At 40.4% G+C, this 20056-nt stretch overlaps 2 protein-coding genes across 10 annotated transcripts in view; one reads left to right on the forward strand and one right to left on the reverse strand.

Moving 5' to 3' along the window:
* PPHLN1 (periphilin 1) overlaps positions 1–8783 on the forward strand; it is a 69767-nt gene extending 60984 nt beyond the window's left edge. For 4 of the 7 annotated variants that reach the window (XM_015628129.3, XM_015628131.3, XM_015628130.3 and 1 more), the window contains one exon: positions 469–2493. In XM_015628129.3, coding sequence (XP_015483615.1) covers positions 469–678 — 210 coding nt within the window. In that variant the 3' untranslated portion in view covers positions 679–2493. Of the gene's footprint in view, positions 1–468; positions 2494–3940; positions 6214–6734 lie in introns of those variants that run through there. The other 3 variants (XR_004497641.1, XM_033514714.1, XM_033514715.1) reach the window with 3 other exon arrangements.
* Positions 7485–20056, reverse strand: part of PRICKLE1 (prickle planar cell polarity protein 1) — a 65392-nt gene continuing 52820 nt past the window's right edge. For all 3 annotated transcript variants that reach the window (XM_015628126.3, XM_015628127.3, XM_015628128.3), the window contains exons 2-8: positions 16664–16842; positions 14413–14526; positions 13435–13572; positions 12737–12940; positions 12094–12280; positions 11097–11960; positions 7485–9713 (exon numbers count right to left, since the gene is read on the reverse strand). In XM_015628126.3, coding sequence (XP_015483612.1) covers positions 8857–9713; positions 11097–11960; positions 12094–12280; positions 12737–12940; positions 13435–13572; positions 14413–14526; positions 16664–16795 — 2496 coding nt within the window. In that variant the 5' untranslated portion in view covers positions 16796–16842 and the 3' untranslated portion in view covers positions 7485–8856. The remainder of the gene's footprint in view (positions 9714–11096; positions 11961–12093; positions 12281–12736; positions 12941–13434; positions 13573–14412; positions 14527–16663; positions 16843–20056) is intronic.

Genomic DNA, 20056 nt, shown 5'->3' on the forward strand with positions numbered 1-20056 from the left:
AACAGATATCCAACAAACAAACAAAATTTTGTGAAATTATTTAAACACAACTGGCGTTTAAAGCATGAAGAAAGATTACAAACTAAATTATTGGTGCTGTGTATGAAGATTGAGATTGCTAGACATTTCACAGTTTAATTTTAAATATATTGAAATGAGAAGAAAATCTGGTTTAGCATTTGTTCTTTGCTCTACTGTTACTTATTAAATATTGCTGCAAGGGGAACTTCATTTCTCTATTATGGTATTTCATCCCATAAAAGTTATTTTTGGTATCCAGATAGTGCTGAGCTAGTTTAATTTTTATTAGCACAGGTTAGAAGAGAGGAAATGGCCAGTAGGTTTTACAGCTGAAACTCATGTTAAATCCAGTATCCTTTGTTACATTTGGATCTAACTCAGTAAGGGCTGTTGTGCTAATATAAAGAGTTTTGCATTTAATAATTTTCTACAATGTGTTGTTTCTAGGTCTACAGACAAGACTGTGAAACCTTCGGCATGGTAGTGAAGATGCTAATTGATAAAGATCCTTCATTAGAGAAGTCCATTCAGTTTGCCCTGAGGCAGAATTTGCATGAAATAGGTGAGCGATGTGTTGAAGAACTCAAACATTTCATTGCTCAGTATGATGCTGCCAACCAAGATGTATCAGAGTCCTTCAAAGAGGGCTCATACTAAGGACAAAAATTTGCTTTTATCCTCTGCATTGTGTCTGCCACAGTACATAAATCTGCTTTTTGTGGGGAAAGGGGAGCTCTTGTTAGAGGTTTGAACCCAAGGCCCGCGCTCCTTTGTAACAGCTCAGGTGTCTGTTCCCTTGTCCACTGTGGTCTCCACAATTGTAATCATCTTACCTGTTCTTGTTGAAAGGATGTTCTTTTCAAAAATACTGTAAAGCAACAAACTATTTTTGAAACATTACACAGTTACCGTGAAGAAAATGATCTGTTGTCTGTACACTTATGTTTTGATGCTTATAAGTGTAACTTGAAACACTGTTTTCAATTAAAATATATGAAGCTGCTCTCATTCCTCAAGTTATGCACAAATATATCTTGTTCACATACATACCATAAGAAGGGAAAACTTGCAAAATTGGTCACAATTACGATTTAAATTATTTATTCTGGTTTAATTAAAAAATTCAGATACATTCCACAAAATTACACTAAGGGTTATCTCTAGTCTCTAACTGCCAGAGCAATTAACTTCTTGATGTAAGAAGTGCTGTATTCATGTTCTAATTGCAGGTTCTACGAATGCCTGTTAAATTTTGGTGTTTTCCATATCATGACTCATTACTAGTAAGCAGTATTATGTAAGATGGATTCCATTTTTTGTTACTGTTTGCTCTATTTTGAATACACTGTACAGAATGTAGCTGTAGCAGCCACTGAGCAGGGAAAGGTCACTTTTCCTACTCTGTCGCTGTCCCCACTTACAACTTCTCAAGCCTTTTCTTCATCAGTTTTAACAATAAGGATGCTGTGTGTAATCTTTATTTCCAACTTCAAGAAGGAGCAGGAATTGGGGTGTTGAGGATGGGCAAGGAAAGTGAGCAGGACCATCTCTCCAGTAAACCCAGGTTGCTTTGGATTAGGTGCAATACAAAGTTTATCCCTAAGTCCTCAAATTCACTCATTTCAAACCTAGGTGATTCTGGTTAGTGTCTGGCACCACTTTTGACCTGATAGAACAACTTGCAGTTTTGGGAACAATGGTTGAGGAAACCCAAAATAAATTTATACAATAAATAACAAATAAATTATTAAGATACTGGATTTTTTATGAATGTTTTAGGAAAGGGATAATTTGAGTTACAATTGCAAAGATGTAAGTATGATTGTTTTGTATACATTCACATTTACAACATGTGAAACTCTGTAAAAGGACTAATAACCAAACTCACTATTTCCAGATTTCATCAGAATGGTGTGCAGAAACACAAAGTGGCAATGATTTTGCATGTACAAGGTACTGTATGTATCACAGTGTATTACACATGCAAATCTTGATATGGTATATTAAATATGCATTGCATCAGATTGCTGAGATACCTGGTTAGTTCTCATGTCAGTAAGGGGAAGTTTTGCAGTTGGCTTTTCTTAAGAGTTCACAATGCTCCGAAGAGATGACCTGCAACTACCCTTGTTAGCACCTGGGATTGTGTGGGCTGCACAGTGAGTGGGAATCAGCTCATGGATCCTACAGGATGCTAATTTGGGGAGGGAGAAAGGGGAAAAGAGGCAAACTGTTGTGACATAGTAGCGAGACCTGACCCGCCCCTTCTGGCAACTACCTGGTTTTACTGAGATCAGTAGAAGTGTTCTCTGATGCAGTACCATAACTACAGCACTTCACTACTTGCTTACAGGACTGAGAGCCTTCAGGATGTTACATATGAGTTTCTACTTTGGGTTAGAAATGCTAATGGAAAAATTAATAAAATCGTGTGTAATATATTTTTTATTAAAAATCTCCATTGTTACTGTACAGTTTGTTAGGAGTTTCCTTTGTTAGAAGCCTGGTTAAGTTTACCATTATAAAAATATCCAAGTTTACAAGTGCTTTTCCATAAAGTAAGACCTAAATTCACAGTCACAGAATCATAGAATATCTCAGGTTGGAGGGACCTGTAGTGTTGGTTGAGTCCAACTCCCTGCTCCTCAGTGAACCACTAGGAACATTGTCCAGATGCTCCTTGAACTCTGGCAGTCTTGGGGCTGTACCACTTCCCTGGGGAGCCTGTTCCAGTGACTAACCACCCTCTCATATCCAATATGAACTTCCCCTGATGCAGTTTCATTCCATTTCCTGGAGTCCTGTCATTGCTCACCAGAGAGAATTCATTTTGCCTGCCCCTCTCCTGCCCACCTTGAGGAACCTGTAGAATGCAGTGAAGTCACCCTTCAGTCTCATCCAGGCTCCTCCTTTCACCACCCTGATCACCCTACTCTGGGCACACAAATAGATTTATATCCTTACATTGTTGCTCCCAAAGCTTCTCCCAGCACTCAAGACAGGCTCCCCCAGCTCAGAGCAGAGCAGGACAATCCCCTCCCTTGCCCAGCTGGCCATGCTGTGCCTGATGTCCCTCCTGGCTGCCAGGGCACTGCTGATTCGTGTATAATTTGCCATCAGCTGGGACCCTCAAATCTCTTTGTGCTGCTATACAACTCCTCATTCCCCAAGTTTTAAGAATAATCAGGACTGTGGAGAATCTGGCACTTGCCCTTGTTAAACTTCATGCAGTTGGTCATTGCCCCCCAGCTTGTTAGTCTGTTCAGATCTCTCTGTAGGACTTCTCTACTCTTGAGGGAGTCTATAGCTCCTCTCAATTTAGTATCACCAGCAAATGCACTCAGTGTACATTTGACTTATCTATCTCCATTAAAGAGCACTGCCCTTAAAATGGAGCCTTGTAGAGTTCCACTGGTGACCAGCTGCCAGCCTGAGGTAACCCATTCACTGTGCCTAATCATTTGCTCGATTTTTTTTTTAATTGATTAAACTTTACCTGTGAATGAGGGAGTCTTTCGAGTTTTTCTAAGTGCTATTTCTGTGAAAGGTTTAATTCACATTTCTAAGTGATAGGTAACTGATTTGCCATCTAATACTTGGGATTGTCTTGAATGTTTGCATTTAACCTTTTGCGATGTGTACTTCAGTTGGTGTAAGTAAATTATACTATGGCAGTCCCTTAACTTAAGGAAGATACATGACTTTTAGTCTTGCTTGCTTTACAAGTGTGTGTTTTGGATTAGTTTCATGTCATGAAAAAAAAAAATGTCCCTGGTCTAGTGGTCAGCCTCAATTGGCCTCTGAAAAGATGTAGGAAGAACACTGGGGGAAAGAAACATACTGTGACAGAGGAACTTAATTTGTCACCTTCAGAGCTTCTATAAACAGAAATTATTCCTAGCACTTGTAAATGTTGCAGATACCCTTAAAACATTAAAAGGAAGGTGGAAATTGAAGGAGTATGGAAATTCAGAGTGTCTGCTGAGACTGAAGTGGTTACCTCTGTAACCTTGCTGGGGTAAGTTGGCAGCTTTGAGTGACAATGTAAGCAGTAAAGGTGGAAATCAGCAACACAACCACTATTGATATGAAAGGAGGTAATACCAGGTATCATAGAAAGACCAAATCCTTGTCACTTTGTCTGCAAGATTTTCAATTTTGATAAGGGTAAAGTTTTGCCTTCATATTTTTCACTGTCATGAAGGTTGTACTGGGTGTGGCTGGGATGGAGTTAAATGTTCTTCGTAGTGGCTGGTACACTTCAGGTTTTTCCTGGAAACATGGTAATAACAGTGGGATGTTTTAGCTATTGCTGAGCAGAGCTTAGCCAGAGTAAAGGCCTTTCTGCCTCTCCACCAGTGAGGAGGCTGGGAGTGCATGAGCTGTTGGGAGGAACACAGCCAGGACAGCTGACCCCCGGTGATGGGACATCATGCTTGGCATGTAAACTAGGGATGGGGGCAAGGAGTTTGCCAGGGCTGCTGCTGTTCAAGGACAGGCTGGGTATTAGCTGGATAGTGCTGAGCTAGTGGGTTTTTTGGTATCACTTCAGGGTTCTCTGTTTGGAGTTTTTTGTTTGTTTGTTTTTATCTATTAAAAATAGTCTTTAACTCAGCCCATAAGTTTCCTTATTTTTCTTACTTTTGTCTCCCTCAGCCCACTGAGGGGTAGTGAGTAAGCAGCTGTGTCATGCTTAGGTGCCTACCAGGGTATGTGCTTCACTAGGAGTATGGGTGCTACCTCCAATAACACCAGCCACGCTTAGAGCTTTTGTGATGTATCTGAGTCTTGTGCTGGTCACAGACACTATGTCCCTGTCCTGCTCGGACAGCTGGACTGAGATTTCTGCCCTCTGAGGGGTGAAGAGCAGGCTGCCGAGCCCCTCACCGGAGAGCCTGCTGGGCCCCATCCCAGTGGGGCAGCTGGGGCCCCTTCCTGGTAGGGCTGGGCCCCTTCCCAGGGGTGACAAAGCTCCTGCCCCCAGTCCCCTTGGTCCTTTTTCTGTTGCTGCCACCGGGAGCCAGTGCTGAGAGCAACCATACAGCTTGGAGTGCCCTATGGTTGGCACTGGGGGCAGCCCTAAGGCCGGGAGTGGCCGCGTGGCCAGGACTGCACAGCCAAAATTGCCATCGCACACCGGGGCAGTGCCATGCAGCTGCAGCTATCTTGGCATGGCTCATGATGAACTTTGCTTAGCTGCTTTCAGCCAGCCATGCTGTGGGCAGGACAAAAACAGCAGCAGCAGCTTTTCTTGTTTCTGGTGCCCCACACAATGGAAAGGTGCAGGGATGGCACCAGCAGCCAGCGCGACTCGCACAGTGCCAGCAGCGAAAGACAGCAATTCCTCGATTGCAGAGCCTGGATGAGATCAAGTTTTCAGCGCTGCAGAACTCTACAGAAACTGTTTCAATTGATAAAACTTGAGAACAAATGAACCTAAGAACAATTCTCTCCTGAATCAAGAAGAGGAAAGGATGAAGACACATAGAAAAAACAACATGGGACACTGAGGTCAGTGAAGAAGGAGCCAAATTGTAGATGGGAGGGGAGTGAAGGGACACCTTAGTTTTGGGTTGAAATTCTTTTGTAAGGCTATGGTTGAAGATACATTTGGTGTATCAGACTTTGTTTTTTCCCTGTAATTCATGAAATGCATTAGGGGGTTGTAGCATTCTAACCACAGTCCTGAGCAGAAGCACCAGTGTTGAAATAAGCAGATGTTGTAGTAGCTGTAATCCAATGAGAAGCTTAAACAGAGAGAGATGAGAAACTTCACCCCAGGAATAGAAGAAAACCATGGGTGTATGAAAAGAACTTTGGTTTTTATGCTAGAACAGCTCATCCTTAAAGTAGCACCCCATTAAGTTGACGTGACCCATGAATGCAGCCGTAAGAAGGCTGCAAAGGATGGGAAGGACTTCACAATTGCAGATTTCCAGGCTACTCGTGGAATTTAAAAGCCACGAGAGAACTGTTTCTTGTGGAGAAGTCTCCATGGCATGGCAAGAGAGACTTCTCTCCCTAAGAAAACGGAAGAAAAGACTCTTTTAGAGGTGGTAAACTGACTGAAAGTACCAGGTTTTGTCTCTTTACGTTATCAGTGGGAAAGTAAAGAAGGTGGGGGGGAGAGAACTGTTCTGGAAGTTTATTCTGATTTCCTATTATTTTTTTTTTCCTTTTAATTCCTTCCTTAAAAATTAAAGTTTTCTTTATACCCTTTAAAGTTTTAGCCTGCTTTGTGCTCCTCCTAATTCATATCTCACAGCAGAAAAATGAGTAAATATAGTCTAGCGGGTGCACTGGCATTTGGCCAACATCAGACCCACTACATAAATTGGTGCATCGGCCAGGAAATTCAAATTGGTGAAGCCAAACCACCACAGTCCGATACCATTCTCTTCAAGGTGGAGGAATCAATTAGAAATATTTTTCATAAGTTGTCAAAACCAGTAAGATATTGTGTATGTCAAGTTGAAAAAAATGAAGTTTTAAAAAGGAAAGTATTAAGAAGCAGTTAACAATCTAGGAGAACTGTTATATTCCATAAGGTAATGCAGTTTGGGAGAGGACATCTGCTGCATCTCAGGAGATGGTGTGGCATCAGAAGAACTACTTGTGGAGACATTTCTCCATGAGACAGTTACTTGGTCCAACACCGGTAGTGGCACCACAGCATTTTGTTTCTGAGGATCCCCATTGTTCCCCATTTTTAGAAACACAGGTGAGAATGGAAGGCCCTAATCATTGTTGGAGCATCCTGGAGAAAGTTATGAACATGTCAGCATCTCCAGTGTCGTATGTCGCGCCAGCTGGAAGCACCCCACAAGGCACCCCTTGGTGCCCACGCGAGGGACCAGGCATGGCTGTGATCAGCTGTCACCTCCACAAGGCCTAGGAAAGCCATGAGGAAAGTGACTTGTGTGGTGAGCACCATCTCTGGGAGGAAAGGATCTGCTGCTCATTTTACCCTGAAAAATACAAGCAAGTAACTGCTAGTCTGATTATCCTTAGCTGTAGCCTAATTTTCTTTGGTGTAAACCAGTGCTTCTGTTCTTTCTGTCCCTTACTTTGTTTCCATACTTCTCTATCCTCAAGGACAAGCTTAGTTCCAATTGACAGGTTTTTTTTGTAAGAAGCATCAACAATTTCATTAGTTTCCTTTCTTCAGGTGATCAGAGCGCCAATGGCTTTAGCATTTACTATTTCATTAGTGGATATTCACTGTTTAACAAATTCCTGCTCTTTATTTAAAACAGTGGAAGAAGTTTATTAGAACTTAAAATAGCTCCTGCTCCATATCTGAGTTCAGGACAACTACTGTGATTACCTCCTACTTTATAGTTTTTGCCAGCTTGCCTTCTAGAACCACTCAGTATCTCTCTTCCTTTAGGTAAGCAAAGTTCAGAAGTTATTTTTGGGGAAGAAGGGGGGAAAAATAATAAAAAAATCCACATCCACAGAAGTTGCATACTGGTTGTAATGATATATTCCAAGCTTGTGTGGTTTTTACATTTATATAGTTTACATTTTGCTTGACCCATAAATAATACTTGCAAGATTAAGAGGGCCATAGAGAGTATTTACATAGCCCCACCATGCATACAGAGCTTTTAATACCTAGTAGACAAAATTAAGCTGTTTTGCACTGAACATTTTTCAACTTAAACCCCCTGACTAAAATACAAGCAATATTTCAACCATAACACTGCTGTTAAACCCCTAACAAATCTAGTCTGATATTGTAACAAACTTCTTCAAATCCAGGGATATAAAAATATTCAGATTTTAAAATTTTAACTGTACAATATGTACATTAGTATTTGCACTGTTAAATTATGAATACATTTAAGCCTATGAAATACTACATTATAAATATCAATTTTTTTTTACTTAGAATTGCAGCTAATACATTTTAAAACCTGGATAATGCATGTGAAAAGACACAATTCTGGAGCCTAATCCTTTAAGCCCATATGAAAATATTTGTTACGTAAGTAGATCCATTGACTTAAATGGGGTTACATGCCTGAGCAAAGGACTCCAGCAGTTGTACCTCTCTCACTGCTGAGGGGTGGGGGACATGGCAGAAAAATCATCACCACTCCTTGGCAGCTAAGTCCAATTCCAGAAGCTGAATTAATATCTTCCTTTAAACAGGCATGTAGAAAACCCCAAACCAAAACCAACCACCTCACACTTTCTCAAAAAATTGTAGAGGAAAAACCATGAAAATTAAATGTACAGAACATTCACTGCTGCTTTGGGATTCATCACGGTTCCAAGCATTTTGGCTCCCACATTATGACTTTTGCTTTCTTAAGGAGCATTTTCCCAAAAAAAAGAATCCAGTTTTTGTATGGAAACTTGAATGAGGAAGAGTGAGCTTTATCCATGAAGAAAGGGCACAGTATAGAGCCTTCTTGGCAGCAAGAGGAAGAAATCAAAGATCACCCTGTGTGTCTATAGCTACAGCACAGGGCTAACATTTTTATTTATTCATCTTTGTTGAATCCTCTCAGATAATTCAACGTAGTGAATAGTGAGCATAAAATAAAATGTCAAAAAAAAGTCTGCATTAAGAACTACAGTAACAGTATTTTGACAGCTGAAACACAGTGTGTAAACCTAGCAGTATCTAAGCAGATCATTTGGCGTGGTGACATTTCTGAATGTTACTTCTACAATGTAAACCCTGGCACAGTTATCATTTACAGTGGCAAAGCATTATGGACTTTAGCAACTTGCCTAAGTACAATTATTAATAAAAAAAGATGTGGTTCAAACTGTAGCTACAGAATTGACTGGTCCTCCCAATTAAGAAATATTAGTAATTAATTACGATATAATACAATTTTTTCCTTTGTGTCCCCTCTTCTTCTTTGATTTGGTTGTCCTTTGTCCAAACTGAGAACTAGATAACGCAGTAGTTGGACCAGAAAGATCATCTGTATAGTATGGATATCTCAATGACCGTGGCTGTGGAATTGGCTGTCCTAGAAAATATCCTTCCTCTTCAGAATCAGATGATGAGGATGAAGTTGAACACCAGGAGTCATCTTCCTCACCATACAATCCAAAAAACTTATCAACCATCTGATTCCGCAGCGCATAATCAGACCTGCTATGGGCATACTGTCCGTACAGCTCTGCATTTTGAATATAGGCCCGAAGCTCACGTGAGCTTCTGTTCTGAATAAATTTTTCATGATCCTGAGGGGAGTAATAACGAAATCTCTCTCTTGGAGAGCATCTTCTTTCTGTGGCCAAATTAAGTGCATTATCTGAACGAGACTTCCTACTTCTTCTGCGATGGTGGGAAGGCCGATTTCCACGCTCTTCAAAATGGTAAACACGCCTACGAGTCCTTTCACTCATTGGAGGCTGACGGATTTCAAGATTCTCGTAACTTCCATTGTCAATAACATCATCTGAGAACTTCACTTGTTGTGGTCTAGACTGGGATTTAGATCGTCTCAGTACAGGTACATGCACTGGCTTTTCCTCTGGCAACACTTTTTCCTGACACAACTCTGAGCTCAGACTCTTCAACGACTCAGTGCTCCGATGGAGCATTGAAGAATTCAGAGTTCCCATGTTGCTCATCTTCTCACAGTCCTCTACCTCCAGTTCTTGGAAAGTTTGCAAAGAGTAGAGAGATGGCCGTGGCTTGCCTTCTCCATCCATTGAAGCCCCTATGGTGGGAATGGAGAAAGGAGGAAAAAGAAAATGAGAGGAGTACCAAAGAGACAAGTATAACAAAATAGGAAATATTTCTTGTCACCAAGTGTTTGTTTGAACTATTACTAAAAAAAGACTCCCTTCATAGGAGAATAACCTTTGTTTTGACTTAAAACATTTAAGTGTTAGCTTTGATGACCAAAGAATTAGCTATTATGAGCAGAAGTTCAATGGGTTGAAAATTTTGAAGCATACATACAGGTATGCCTTTTAAGAAAAAAGGATTACTTAAAATTATTCTGCAGTCTATGCTTGCCATTCTTGAGGCTAAAATATTTCACATTTCTAGTACTGCCAAAGTCATATTCCAGCTGTTGAAACAGGGAAGCCAATCTTACTGCCTTGCAAAGTAGGATCCTTACTCTCAGAAAATCATCAAAAGGAAGCTGGCCTGCTGTCCTCTACCTTTGTGTCCACTGACCCTTTATTCCCACAACAACAGCATCACGTGCTCTGTGATGGTCCCAGGTGAAACACCTCCAGGGCCTCCTCCCTCCTCCTCCTGTGCCCCCTGAACCAAGCTCCCCTCCTCAGTTCCTTCATTGCTGCTTGGTAAATGCAGCCAGCCTGTGGTTGGGCCTCAGCTAGACAAGGAGCTGCAGTAATTTGGGTTACAGGAGGAAAGGAAAGGAGATGATGATCGGACAACTTTTCAAATGGGTCTTAACTGCCAGGTTTGGGCTTTTTGTACAGAAATAGGAAAGGAAGGCTAGCACACACTTTATCCCTTTGGGTAACTTCAATCACGTTTGACAAGGAGGTTCACAAGAGTGGATTATCAGTTTCCCTTTAGTCAATGGGGAAATATAATCTCACAAATCTATCTGCCTAAGGCTAAGAAGTTTACCATCCTTTCAGATTTTCTATATAGTTTTACAAGCAAATCAGGAAGTTACCTGAAGTGTTTTGTAGATTATCTTTAATATCATGCTAATACATAAAATGATTATACATAAGGTATAGAAAAACAGTAATTTGCAGTGATTTGTACATAAAAGTGGTGGTTTGTGCATAATAAATGTGTAGTTGAAGACTGTTCTTATTCTGTTTAACATCAATGTTTGGTTGTTTTTTTTGTTTTTGTTTTTTTTTTGCTTAAAGCCAAAAAAAAGAGAATTCAAAAGGAAAGGAGAAGAATCTAATAGAATTTAAGTAGCGAAAACATATCCTGTGAAAGATTATGTGCTTGGTAAAAGCTGCTGCCTACTTTACATGCATCACTTGATATGAAAGCTTTTTAAAAAATCACCGAAATTAAAAATTTTCATTCAAAATACTCCAACACACATGCTTTTGTTGACCTCTCCATCAAAACCATTCATTTATTTCCCCATTACCTGTTATGTTAGACAGAGCCAAGGAATCCATGGAGTCTCGAACACTTTGTTCTTGCTGTTTCAGGTCAGACAAACATTCGAGTGAACCTCCATACCATGGTGTTTGGTCATGTTTGTATCCTGAGGCCCCATGCTCCATGTCGAGCTCCTGGATTTTCCTGCTGCTGGCAGGGCCTGGGTGGCTGCCATATGCAGAGTCTCCCAAACCATCTTGTGACTGGGCCCAGTACATGTCTGACTGATACTTCTTACTTGCTAGGCTTGGATTATTTTTTTCCAAGTCAAACTTGCTCTTGACCATGCTATCAGAAATCCAGTGTTCGCTTGATCTAATGTCTGCTTCAGTGGGTTGCTGGAAGAGGCTTTTATCACCAAACTTCAGAAGAAGCTGAGTCATGTAGTCTTCATGTTCAGCCCATTCTTCAGGGTCTTCAGGCATTTCTTGCTCTACTCTTCCTTTCCAGAAATCTTCATTAACAAAGCCTGCCTCTTCCCTTGAAAGGCTTAAATCATCCAGCTTACGAGAAAGAGTATCATCAGCGTTGTCTGAAAGGCCAGGGAATTTGTAATTGAGGGCTGGCGACAGGAGGAGAGACTGGCGGCACTGGTCGGCTGACCGGCTGCTTTTCCCCATGCGGACACTCCTCCTGGAATCTCTGGATCGAGCCGACTGGAAGGCAGAATCAGAAGAGTCGGAGGCATGAACATCCTCTCCCAGGCTGCAGGTTTTTGAACAGTAAATCTGCCCTTGCTTTGGAAGGAAAGGACAGCCAAGCAAAGAGGTCTTGCACTGAGCACAAGAAAAGCAAGTTTCTGTGGCATGCCAGTGCTGTCCATCATAGGTCATCTGAGCATGGTCAACACCTGGAAAGAGAGAAAAAGCAATGCTCTGGGTCTCTCTAAAAAATTACTCACAGAATTCATACTTCTGGAATGTGAAATCATTTCATAAATTGGCTATTCCCTAAATTTTAATGCTTAAAAAGGACACACTTACCAATGTGTTCCCCACAGGTCTCACAGTATTCTGCATAGAGAGATTCAAAACAGTTACAGCAGAATGGCCGCCCATCCTTCATGATGTACCTCTGTCCACCCAGGATTGTTTCACACTCGAGGCAACAGAAGTGTTTCATGTGCCAGTGGCGACCTTCAGCTTCTGTACACTCATCAGCAAAAATTATCTTTTCAGAGACAAAAAGGATACTTTTAATTAAGTGGCAAAAATCTCACATTGGGAATTAGAACATATAAAATATCCTAACTCTGCAGTTCACACACAAAGTTTATTTTTATTTTTCCCCCTTTTGAATACAAGGATAGAAACAACAATCTCCCACTAAAATAAACAGTACAATCTAAAGAAAAAAAAAAAAGGAACCTAGGAACTCAACCATCAAAGAAGCTTCTGTAAAACGATCATATTTTGTAATATTTTACAATGTTCAATTCTAAACACAAACAGGTGTTTGCTTTCTAAATACCATCTTATTGCTTGTAACATTACCATTTTGACAAGAAATTAAACATTCCTCAGCTTTCAAACACATCTACGCAGCAGACTTGTGACTTCTTAAGTGATGCAGTTTGTCAACTGAACAACAGGAGTGTAGCTTGGCTGCAAAATGTGAATTATTTACCTCATCGCAGGCTGAACATCGAGGCTTGAGAAGTTCAGCGTGGTGCCTGCCACAGTGAATTTTTCCATCTTGGTAGAAGTAGATAAGGTCAACGAGAAGCTCATTGCATGTAAAGCACACAAAACAGGAGGGATGCCAGCACACACCAGGACCAGCTCTTGAAGCAAAAACTGCAACTTCACCGCCGTTTACTTTTGTACCGCACTAGGAACAAACCCAGAATGTGAACACACTTCCCATCCAAAACTACTAGCTTTTTGCATTTAAACTAAGTTAAAACACCAAACCAAATATGAGCTTTTGTTCCAAAATTGTGACAAGGAAAAAATATTATCAGTTTTAGTCTAGATGAACTGCATCTCAATGAACCTTCTGTGAATATAAGTTTATTTTATACTAAATAGCATTTTAAAGTGTATGTCTGCTTTTTATTTGTCATTGCTTTAGTATGAGTCAGCATTAAGGATTTTTTTGAGTAGGAAAATATATCAAAGACTTAGTTCATTCCCATTAGTATCAAAGGTTACATTTTGCTTAAGCAAGCACTACCTTCCTTCTTCTTCCATGCAGTTTCAAAATAAATCTTTTTTTGTTGTTGTTTTCAGACATAGACAGAGGTAAGTTTAAATTTTAATACTGAGATACTGTAGTTTTACATTATTCAGCCCTGTAGCTAGCCTGTGGCACCAGCGTGTTACCTGCTCACAAACGGCGTGCATCACTGCTCTGGAGAGCAGTTTAATAGTGCCTCGTCCCAGTGCCTCCTTTTTGCGCTGGGAACTGAACATCTGCAGCTCCTTCTTTTCCTCTTCACTTAACGACTGGCAGTATCTCACCTTCCAGTGAAAAAGCAGGAGAACTTACATTAGAGACTGAGCTTTTAATGTAACAGATGAGAAAGTAAGTGCATATATGCAAGGAATTTATCAGGCACGCTGCCAATCATCATTAGACTTTTCCTGCTTGCCTTCTCTACCATCTTAATATTTAGGTAATATGGCATAACACAAAAATAGTGTGGAGAGAGATTATTTTCCATTACAGGAAAAAACCCACCATGCTAAACTGAGGAGTTGTTTAGGCAAGAAAAAGATTTTTAGAAGTTAACCCAAAATCTGCTGCTAACCTAAAATAATGGAATGAACCTAAATCAGCCATAACACTGTCCTTTAGATTTATGGTTAAGTGCCCACGACTAAGTGTTGCAGTATACACAAGACCTTAAGTACTGACACCCCCGCCCCTTTCCTTACAAAGAGCTTGTTTGTTATTTCCACTTCTACTCCAAATTACACTGCATAACTGAGATGCAAACCTTTTACTATCACAAAGCATCCTTTTTGTGGGCCACAATGCAATTCCAGGAATTTGTAGGTTCCTGGTAATTGGTGGGTGGCTGCAAACACTATAAAACCAACTTGTGTTAAGTTTATTGCAGTGACACCAGCCTCCCTAACAGGCAAAGACAGTGTCCTTCCAGACAGCTCTTATCTGCACACAAGCCAAGTGGACAGCTGAACAATGGACTCAGTGTACACACTCTGCTGCTTTATGGCTCAGATGCCACTGCAGGCCATGGTTTAGGCTTGTAATAAATACACAGGCAGGTAATTCTCCACGGAAAAGCTGCCAGGGAGACCCAAACCCTGATGGTGCATCCTCAACTCTGTATTTACCTCGTTATCGTGGGGTGGCAGCTGATAGAGAAGTTGTTTAATCCGATGTTTCTCTCCAGGGCTGTTAACATAAGGAACCTTCTCCTCTGGCAAGCAGGCAAAATACAGCTGGACCTGACCAGGAGAAATGCAGAGTTCAGACCCAGGGACACACAGGCCCCCAGCACTGCCAGTGTATTTCGGCTACTGTTTTATCTCAGGTCTCATTTACGAAGGAAGAAGAGGTCACGCTACATTAAACTGTGACAGGGTTTGTGCTGAAAATACAAGACCCAGATGAACCAGCTCAGCAAACCTGAATTCTCTGATAAAACTCACACCCAGCTGCTGAATTGCTTTTCTGGAATGCAATTTGCAGCGACAATTAGGGGGGTATCATAAATTATGCACATTTAATGTTCTCATTATTCCCACCCCCTTCAGGGCTGGTCAACAACTGCATGGAAATTCTAAGTTTCCCTCTGCAATTTACCACACAAGACATGAAGCTTTCCAGAAAACAGTCACTATATAAACAAATTTAATTTGCTCTCTGCATTTTACACATTGTTGAGACAAAAGCTGTTTTGTAGTCTCCTGCTGATCAGGTTCACCCAAAGCATCAGCTTTCATTGCTTCCATGTGGGCTTTGGTAAGAAGGTGGAAACATCCTTCCCTTGGGAGGAGGCTGTATCCAGCCACATTTCAATCAGATGCAAATTAACCAGGAAATTTTCACGGGATGAATGTTTTTGTATCAGTCTTCACTCCCTTTTTTTTTTTTTTTCAGAAGAATATTATGACAGGAAAGCTGTAATGAACACTATGACAAAGCCCAATGGCAAAAAATATTTTTGTGGAACAGCTACAGATTTATTGTTTTTCCTATGCAGTTTCCAGCTTGTCACGAGGCCTGGGGCTGTAAGAGCTGACTATTGGCAAAAATATTACTTGCCATACAGACTTAAATAATGCTCAGGTCAACAGCTTATTACTGTGCAAGACAGATGAAAAAAAAAAAAGGCATTAATCAGTCACTTAAGTCAGGAAGCAATCGAAATTATGAGAGACAGGTTGTACAAAACATGACTTGATCTTCATTTAACCAAAATTTAAACAGATGAAGTCTACTGTGAGCCCACTTGCTACTGACTGTATTTCAGGATGCTCCAGAAAAAGATAACATGCAGCAAGAAGTGAAGCTTTAAAAATAGCTAATGCCCTTTTCTCAAGTTTATTGCACTGGTCTCAAAATAAGTAATCCTTCTGGGGGAAAAACCCTCCTGCCTTTAGTGGGTTTGGGCTAACTGGGATTATGAGGATATTTTAGGGCATTTAATTGTTCTGGCAGAATGTTAGCTCACTGTTTGCCTTAAGGTCTGATTCATCAGGATTCTTATAGATGCTTAAGTAAGTGATAAAAAGAGTCTCCCTAAAAATAGCCTGTTATTTGGCATTCCTGCTGACTTGTTACTTTACTCATGATTAGGAAAATCTCTGCATCGCAAAAAAGAGACATCTTCTGCACTTTTTAAAACTATGGACTGTATAAGCTTGCCAGGATTGCTCTGCCTCCTTTAGCAGATGTTGCAAAGCCACCCTGGTTATTTAACAATGAAGTCTTGAGTAATTTCACTTTTACTCCCATTGCCATGTGATGTTACATAAAGAAAGGGAACTGAAGAGAGGGGAAAGGACAGCCCAAACAAACCACAAGTGTCAGCTCCAGACACCATGCAAGAGAAATCCTGGCATGAACAAATGGCAGCCATACAACGATTTAAACAAGCGTAAAATACATTATTACCTGTCACAGTGACTGAACACTTTCATTTATATGCACTGCTGTACCATCCATGTTCTAGATGTCAAATGCCTAATTATTTAAAGAGTCATACAAGTGCAGTGAAATACTTGGCCAGGGAGCACAATGTCATGAGGCATGCCATGAGCTTTAATTTAACCTAATAACTTCTTTCAAAAAGAAAGCAAACTTCTATGCTGCTTTTACTTGGCAATACATACCTCTGCAGAATATTCTTTTTGAAAAACCTTGACTGGGAACTTTTTTGGAACATAAAACTCCTCAGGGCTGAGAACTTTAAGCTCCCTACACACAGACTCATTGGACAGGAAATAGAAGTGAAAAGTTCTACTTGAATTAAAATTTTATACATTATAAGAATTTAATTAGATTTATAGAGGCAGCATGTCGCTTCCTCAGACAGTCCTTACGAGGCTTATTTTTAAAATGCAGAAACACAGTTGGTACCTGCTCTGGTCTGAGGCCTGGGGGGACCCAGGCATATTCCTCCAAGGCACAGCCAGAATCATCATCAGAGGTTGAGCTTCGCTGACACCCAAAAACGAGGTTATTGGCTTTGGGCTCCATCTCCAATGGCATAAGTGTGAAGTGTCAAATATTTCAGCTGCAGCTCATCAAGCAGGGATCTGGAGAAAAAGATTAATAGAGCTTTAATGGATTTGAACATGAACAACTAATTATCAGTGTAAACGATCATACAACAGTTTAGTATTCCTTGTGTTGCCCAGAACAATAAATTAGTGAAGCTTCATTACATCTTGCTACAAGTAATTCAAAAGTACTCAAAAAAGTGACAAAAATAAAACTATTGAAAAAAAAACCAAAACAAAACAGAAACCTAGGCACAGATGACCACTTTTGGCAAACACAATGTATTTCAGTATTAACACCTGCCACCTTTTACAGTTCTGCTTCCTTCACATCACAGGAGATATATATATATATCTCCTGTGATATAATATATATATATTAAGGTAAATCTAGGAAAGACTCATTGAGCAGTTACTAACAACAGGAATGACACGAGCTCTTCCTGAAGTCATTACTACCACTAACCTAGTAAAACAAAAGACATGACAAACACTTGTCAAAAACTCAAGAAATTAAGGGGGAAAGACAACTGTGCAAGTAGCATCCTGCTGGATGGCAGGCAGAGAGCACCAAGCATCTGCTGGATTCCTCTGAGAACTTTGGTTTGTATGGGAGCGGAAGGGCGTTGGCCCTGTTAAATATCTGAAATCCAATTATGCCAGATTAGTCTCTGGAAAATACATCATGATTGTTCTGTCAATTTAAAACCTTACAGGGAGATGGTTTTGTTGATTCATGAAGCCTGCAAAGCTTAATATCAGTGGGGTTGTTTTGAGTCCCAACTGGCAAAGAAGGCTCTTACCAAGATCCATAGCAGTCTGCAGTAAAAAGCTTAGCAAGATATATTTTTTGTATTACTTCTAGCAGAAGTTCTTAGGAAATTCAGATGAGACATTTCAATGAAATACAGTTAACCAAAATCACAGTGGATTTGTCCTAACATGACAGATATCCTGACCACTTGGGGTAGGACAAGCTTGCTCTTACAGTACCATGTTACACCTGAGCTGTGCCTTCCCTGTTTTAGGACATTCTTTCACCTGTTTATCTAAACACAGATGCAATTTTGTTTACAAAGTTTTCTACATCCAACCTGTAGAAAATTTTATTCTCCTTGACATAAATTTTGCTGGTGGGTCTAACGAGAGGAGCAATCTAAAAACTTCTAGTGGATCCTACATTACATTTCCAGTCTCACCCCCACTATTTGAGAGAAAATAAGTTGTTCCTAGATCACAGGTGGAAGATTTAAGACTGCTTACCCAAATATTCTGCTGGTTACTCAACTGGAGGTTCTCCTTCAACCTGGTTAATGCCAGGTTCTGAAAATTCAGCACATAAACCCAAACCTGCTCCATAAAAAGTAGCCATATGCATCCAAAAGCTACAAACTCAGAAAAATTATAATATCCAGTATATAGTCTTATCTAGCTCTATTTTCAATATGTCTGTACATTCCCGCAGCCCATAAAAAGAGATGGGATTAACTCTTTCACTGGGCTCCAAAAAATTAGGTTGTTTAACTTCAAAACTTCTGGTTCAAAAACACACACACACTATTTTTGGTGTACTGCTAAGATGCCAACACACTTCATAGCTGCACTATAACAGAAGATTAATTTAATATTTGATGGGGCAAGCAAACCTGCCAACTTCCCCGCTGAGAACAGGCTATTTCTGGAAAGCTGGTGAGCTGTCAGGCACATGTCTGAAATCATACTCAAGCTGAACAACTAAAGGTTAGCACAACAGCTTCCGAGATTAACATCACCATATTACAATCTTCCTCAAGGAAGGTAAGTATAACCAAACTCAATTGTGAAAAGCTCAGTCCTATATATGTAAAATAGAAAGACAGGCTTCCTGGTACATACTGTATCCCTTGAATTAGCAGCTCTCAGAAACAAATGATAAGGAATACAGAACTGTTTCCTCTTCCCACTTACTGGTGGAAGTAAAGTCATGCATATTTTTGTTATTGTTTGCATAAAACTGGGGTGTGAGGATTGAGGGACAAAGGAATAATGTGATGCAGTTAGGAAATCACTCTAGGAAAAAAAGGCAACGATGTTCACTGTTGCTGATGGATAGGGATGCTCACTTTGGCAACTTGTGTCACACATCACCTATATCCAAGTAATTCTTAAATTATCAAACTGTAATGACTGTATTATGAATAGAGTCACTAGGAATATTGTCGAGAAGCTAAATTTCTTCCAAGATGACCTTAACAGCAGATGATCTATTTTTCCATTTCCTTTCAGAAAGGGGCAGATGCCTGGTTTGCAATAATGTGCCACTCACTGACACCTAAGCTGGTATTTCCAATCCTTAGGGCATTGAAAGAACTCATATTGGTCAAATGGTTCTATTTCAAGAACTGACTCCTGCCCAAAATCCCAGGAATAAAAGGAGTCAGTAGGTTAAACATCTTTGACAGTATTTCATTAGGCAGCACAACCTCAAACACATCCCACAGGAAGAAGATTTGATAATTTAGGCAGAGACGGGTTCAGCTCTGGTAGTGCCTGGGCACTAGAGCAGAATGTACTCCTGCCTTCTTCTCACAACACCCAACACTCACAAGCACACCGAGTAACTGAGTAATAATTCATATTGATTGTTCAAAACCCTCTCTCCACAAGATCAAAGATCAACTTCTCCAATTTCTCTTGAAAGACAAGGAGACAACCCAAAATCTGAATGCATGATGACTTACTAACTTTTCTGAGTATTTTGAACACTAAGGCTACATACTACTCTCACAGTGAACAAAGCAGCACTGGGAAACGTCAGGATCTTAAGCACAGCAAAGGTACATAAGTGTAGGAGTGTTGCCTAATTCTGAAGGAAGACAAGGCACTGTTATGAGAGACAAAGCTGCTTTTCTGCAGAGACTGGTCCTGCCTGCACCTCCTCTGACACATCCATTTCAAAAGCACACACACCAACTCCAACAAGAGGAAACTACAGACCCACAGGTCCAGTTTCCAGTCATACAGGGCAGTTTGGAAGTTTGGCTGATAGAGAATGAATGAAAAACACATCTTGCCTCCAAATGTAATTTACAATCAGAGTTCTCCTTCCCAGATAAGGCGATTAGAAATGTTCAAAGCAAGGTCCACAAAGCTCAACGAACTGAGCTTAGGACAGCTCAAAGGACATCATTCACTTTAAAGGAAAAATGCTTCCATAGGGTGAATGTGAAGCTGGCTATAAAATGATTGACAATACACCAGATATAAATAA

Source organism: Parus major, chromosome 1A (genome assembly GCF_001522545.3).
Source record: "Parus major isolate Abel chromosome 1A, Parus_major1.1, whole genome shotgun sequence".
NCBI classification, from domain to species: domain Eukaryota; kingdom Metazoa; phylum Chordata; class Aves; order Passeriformes; family Paridae; genus Parus; species Parus major.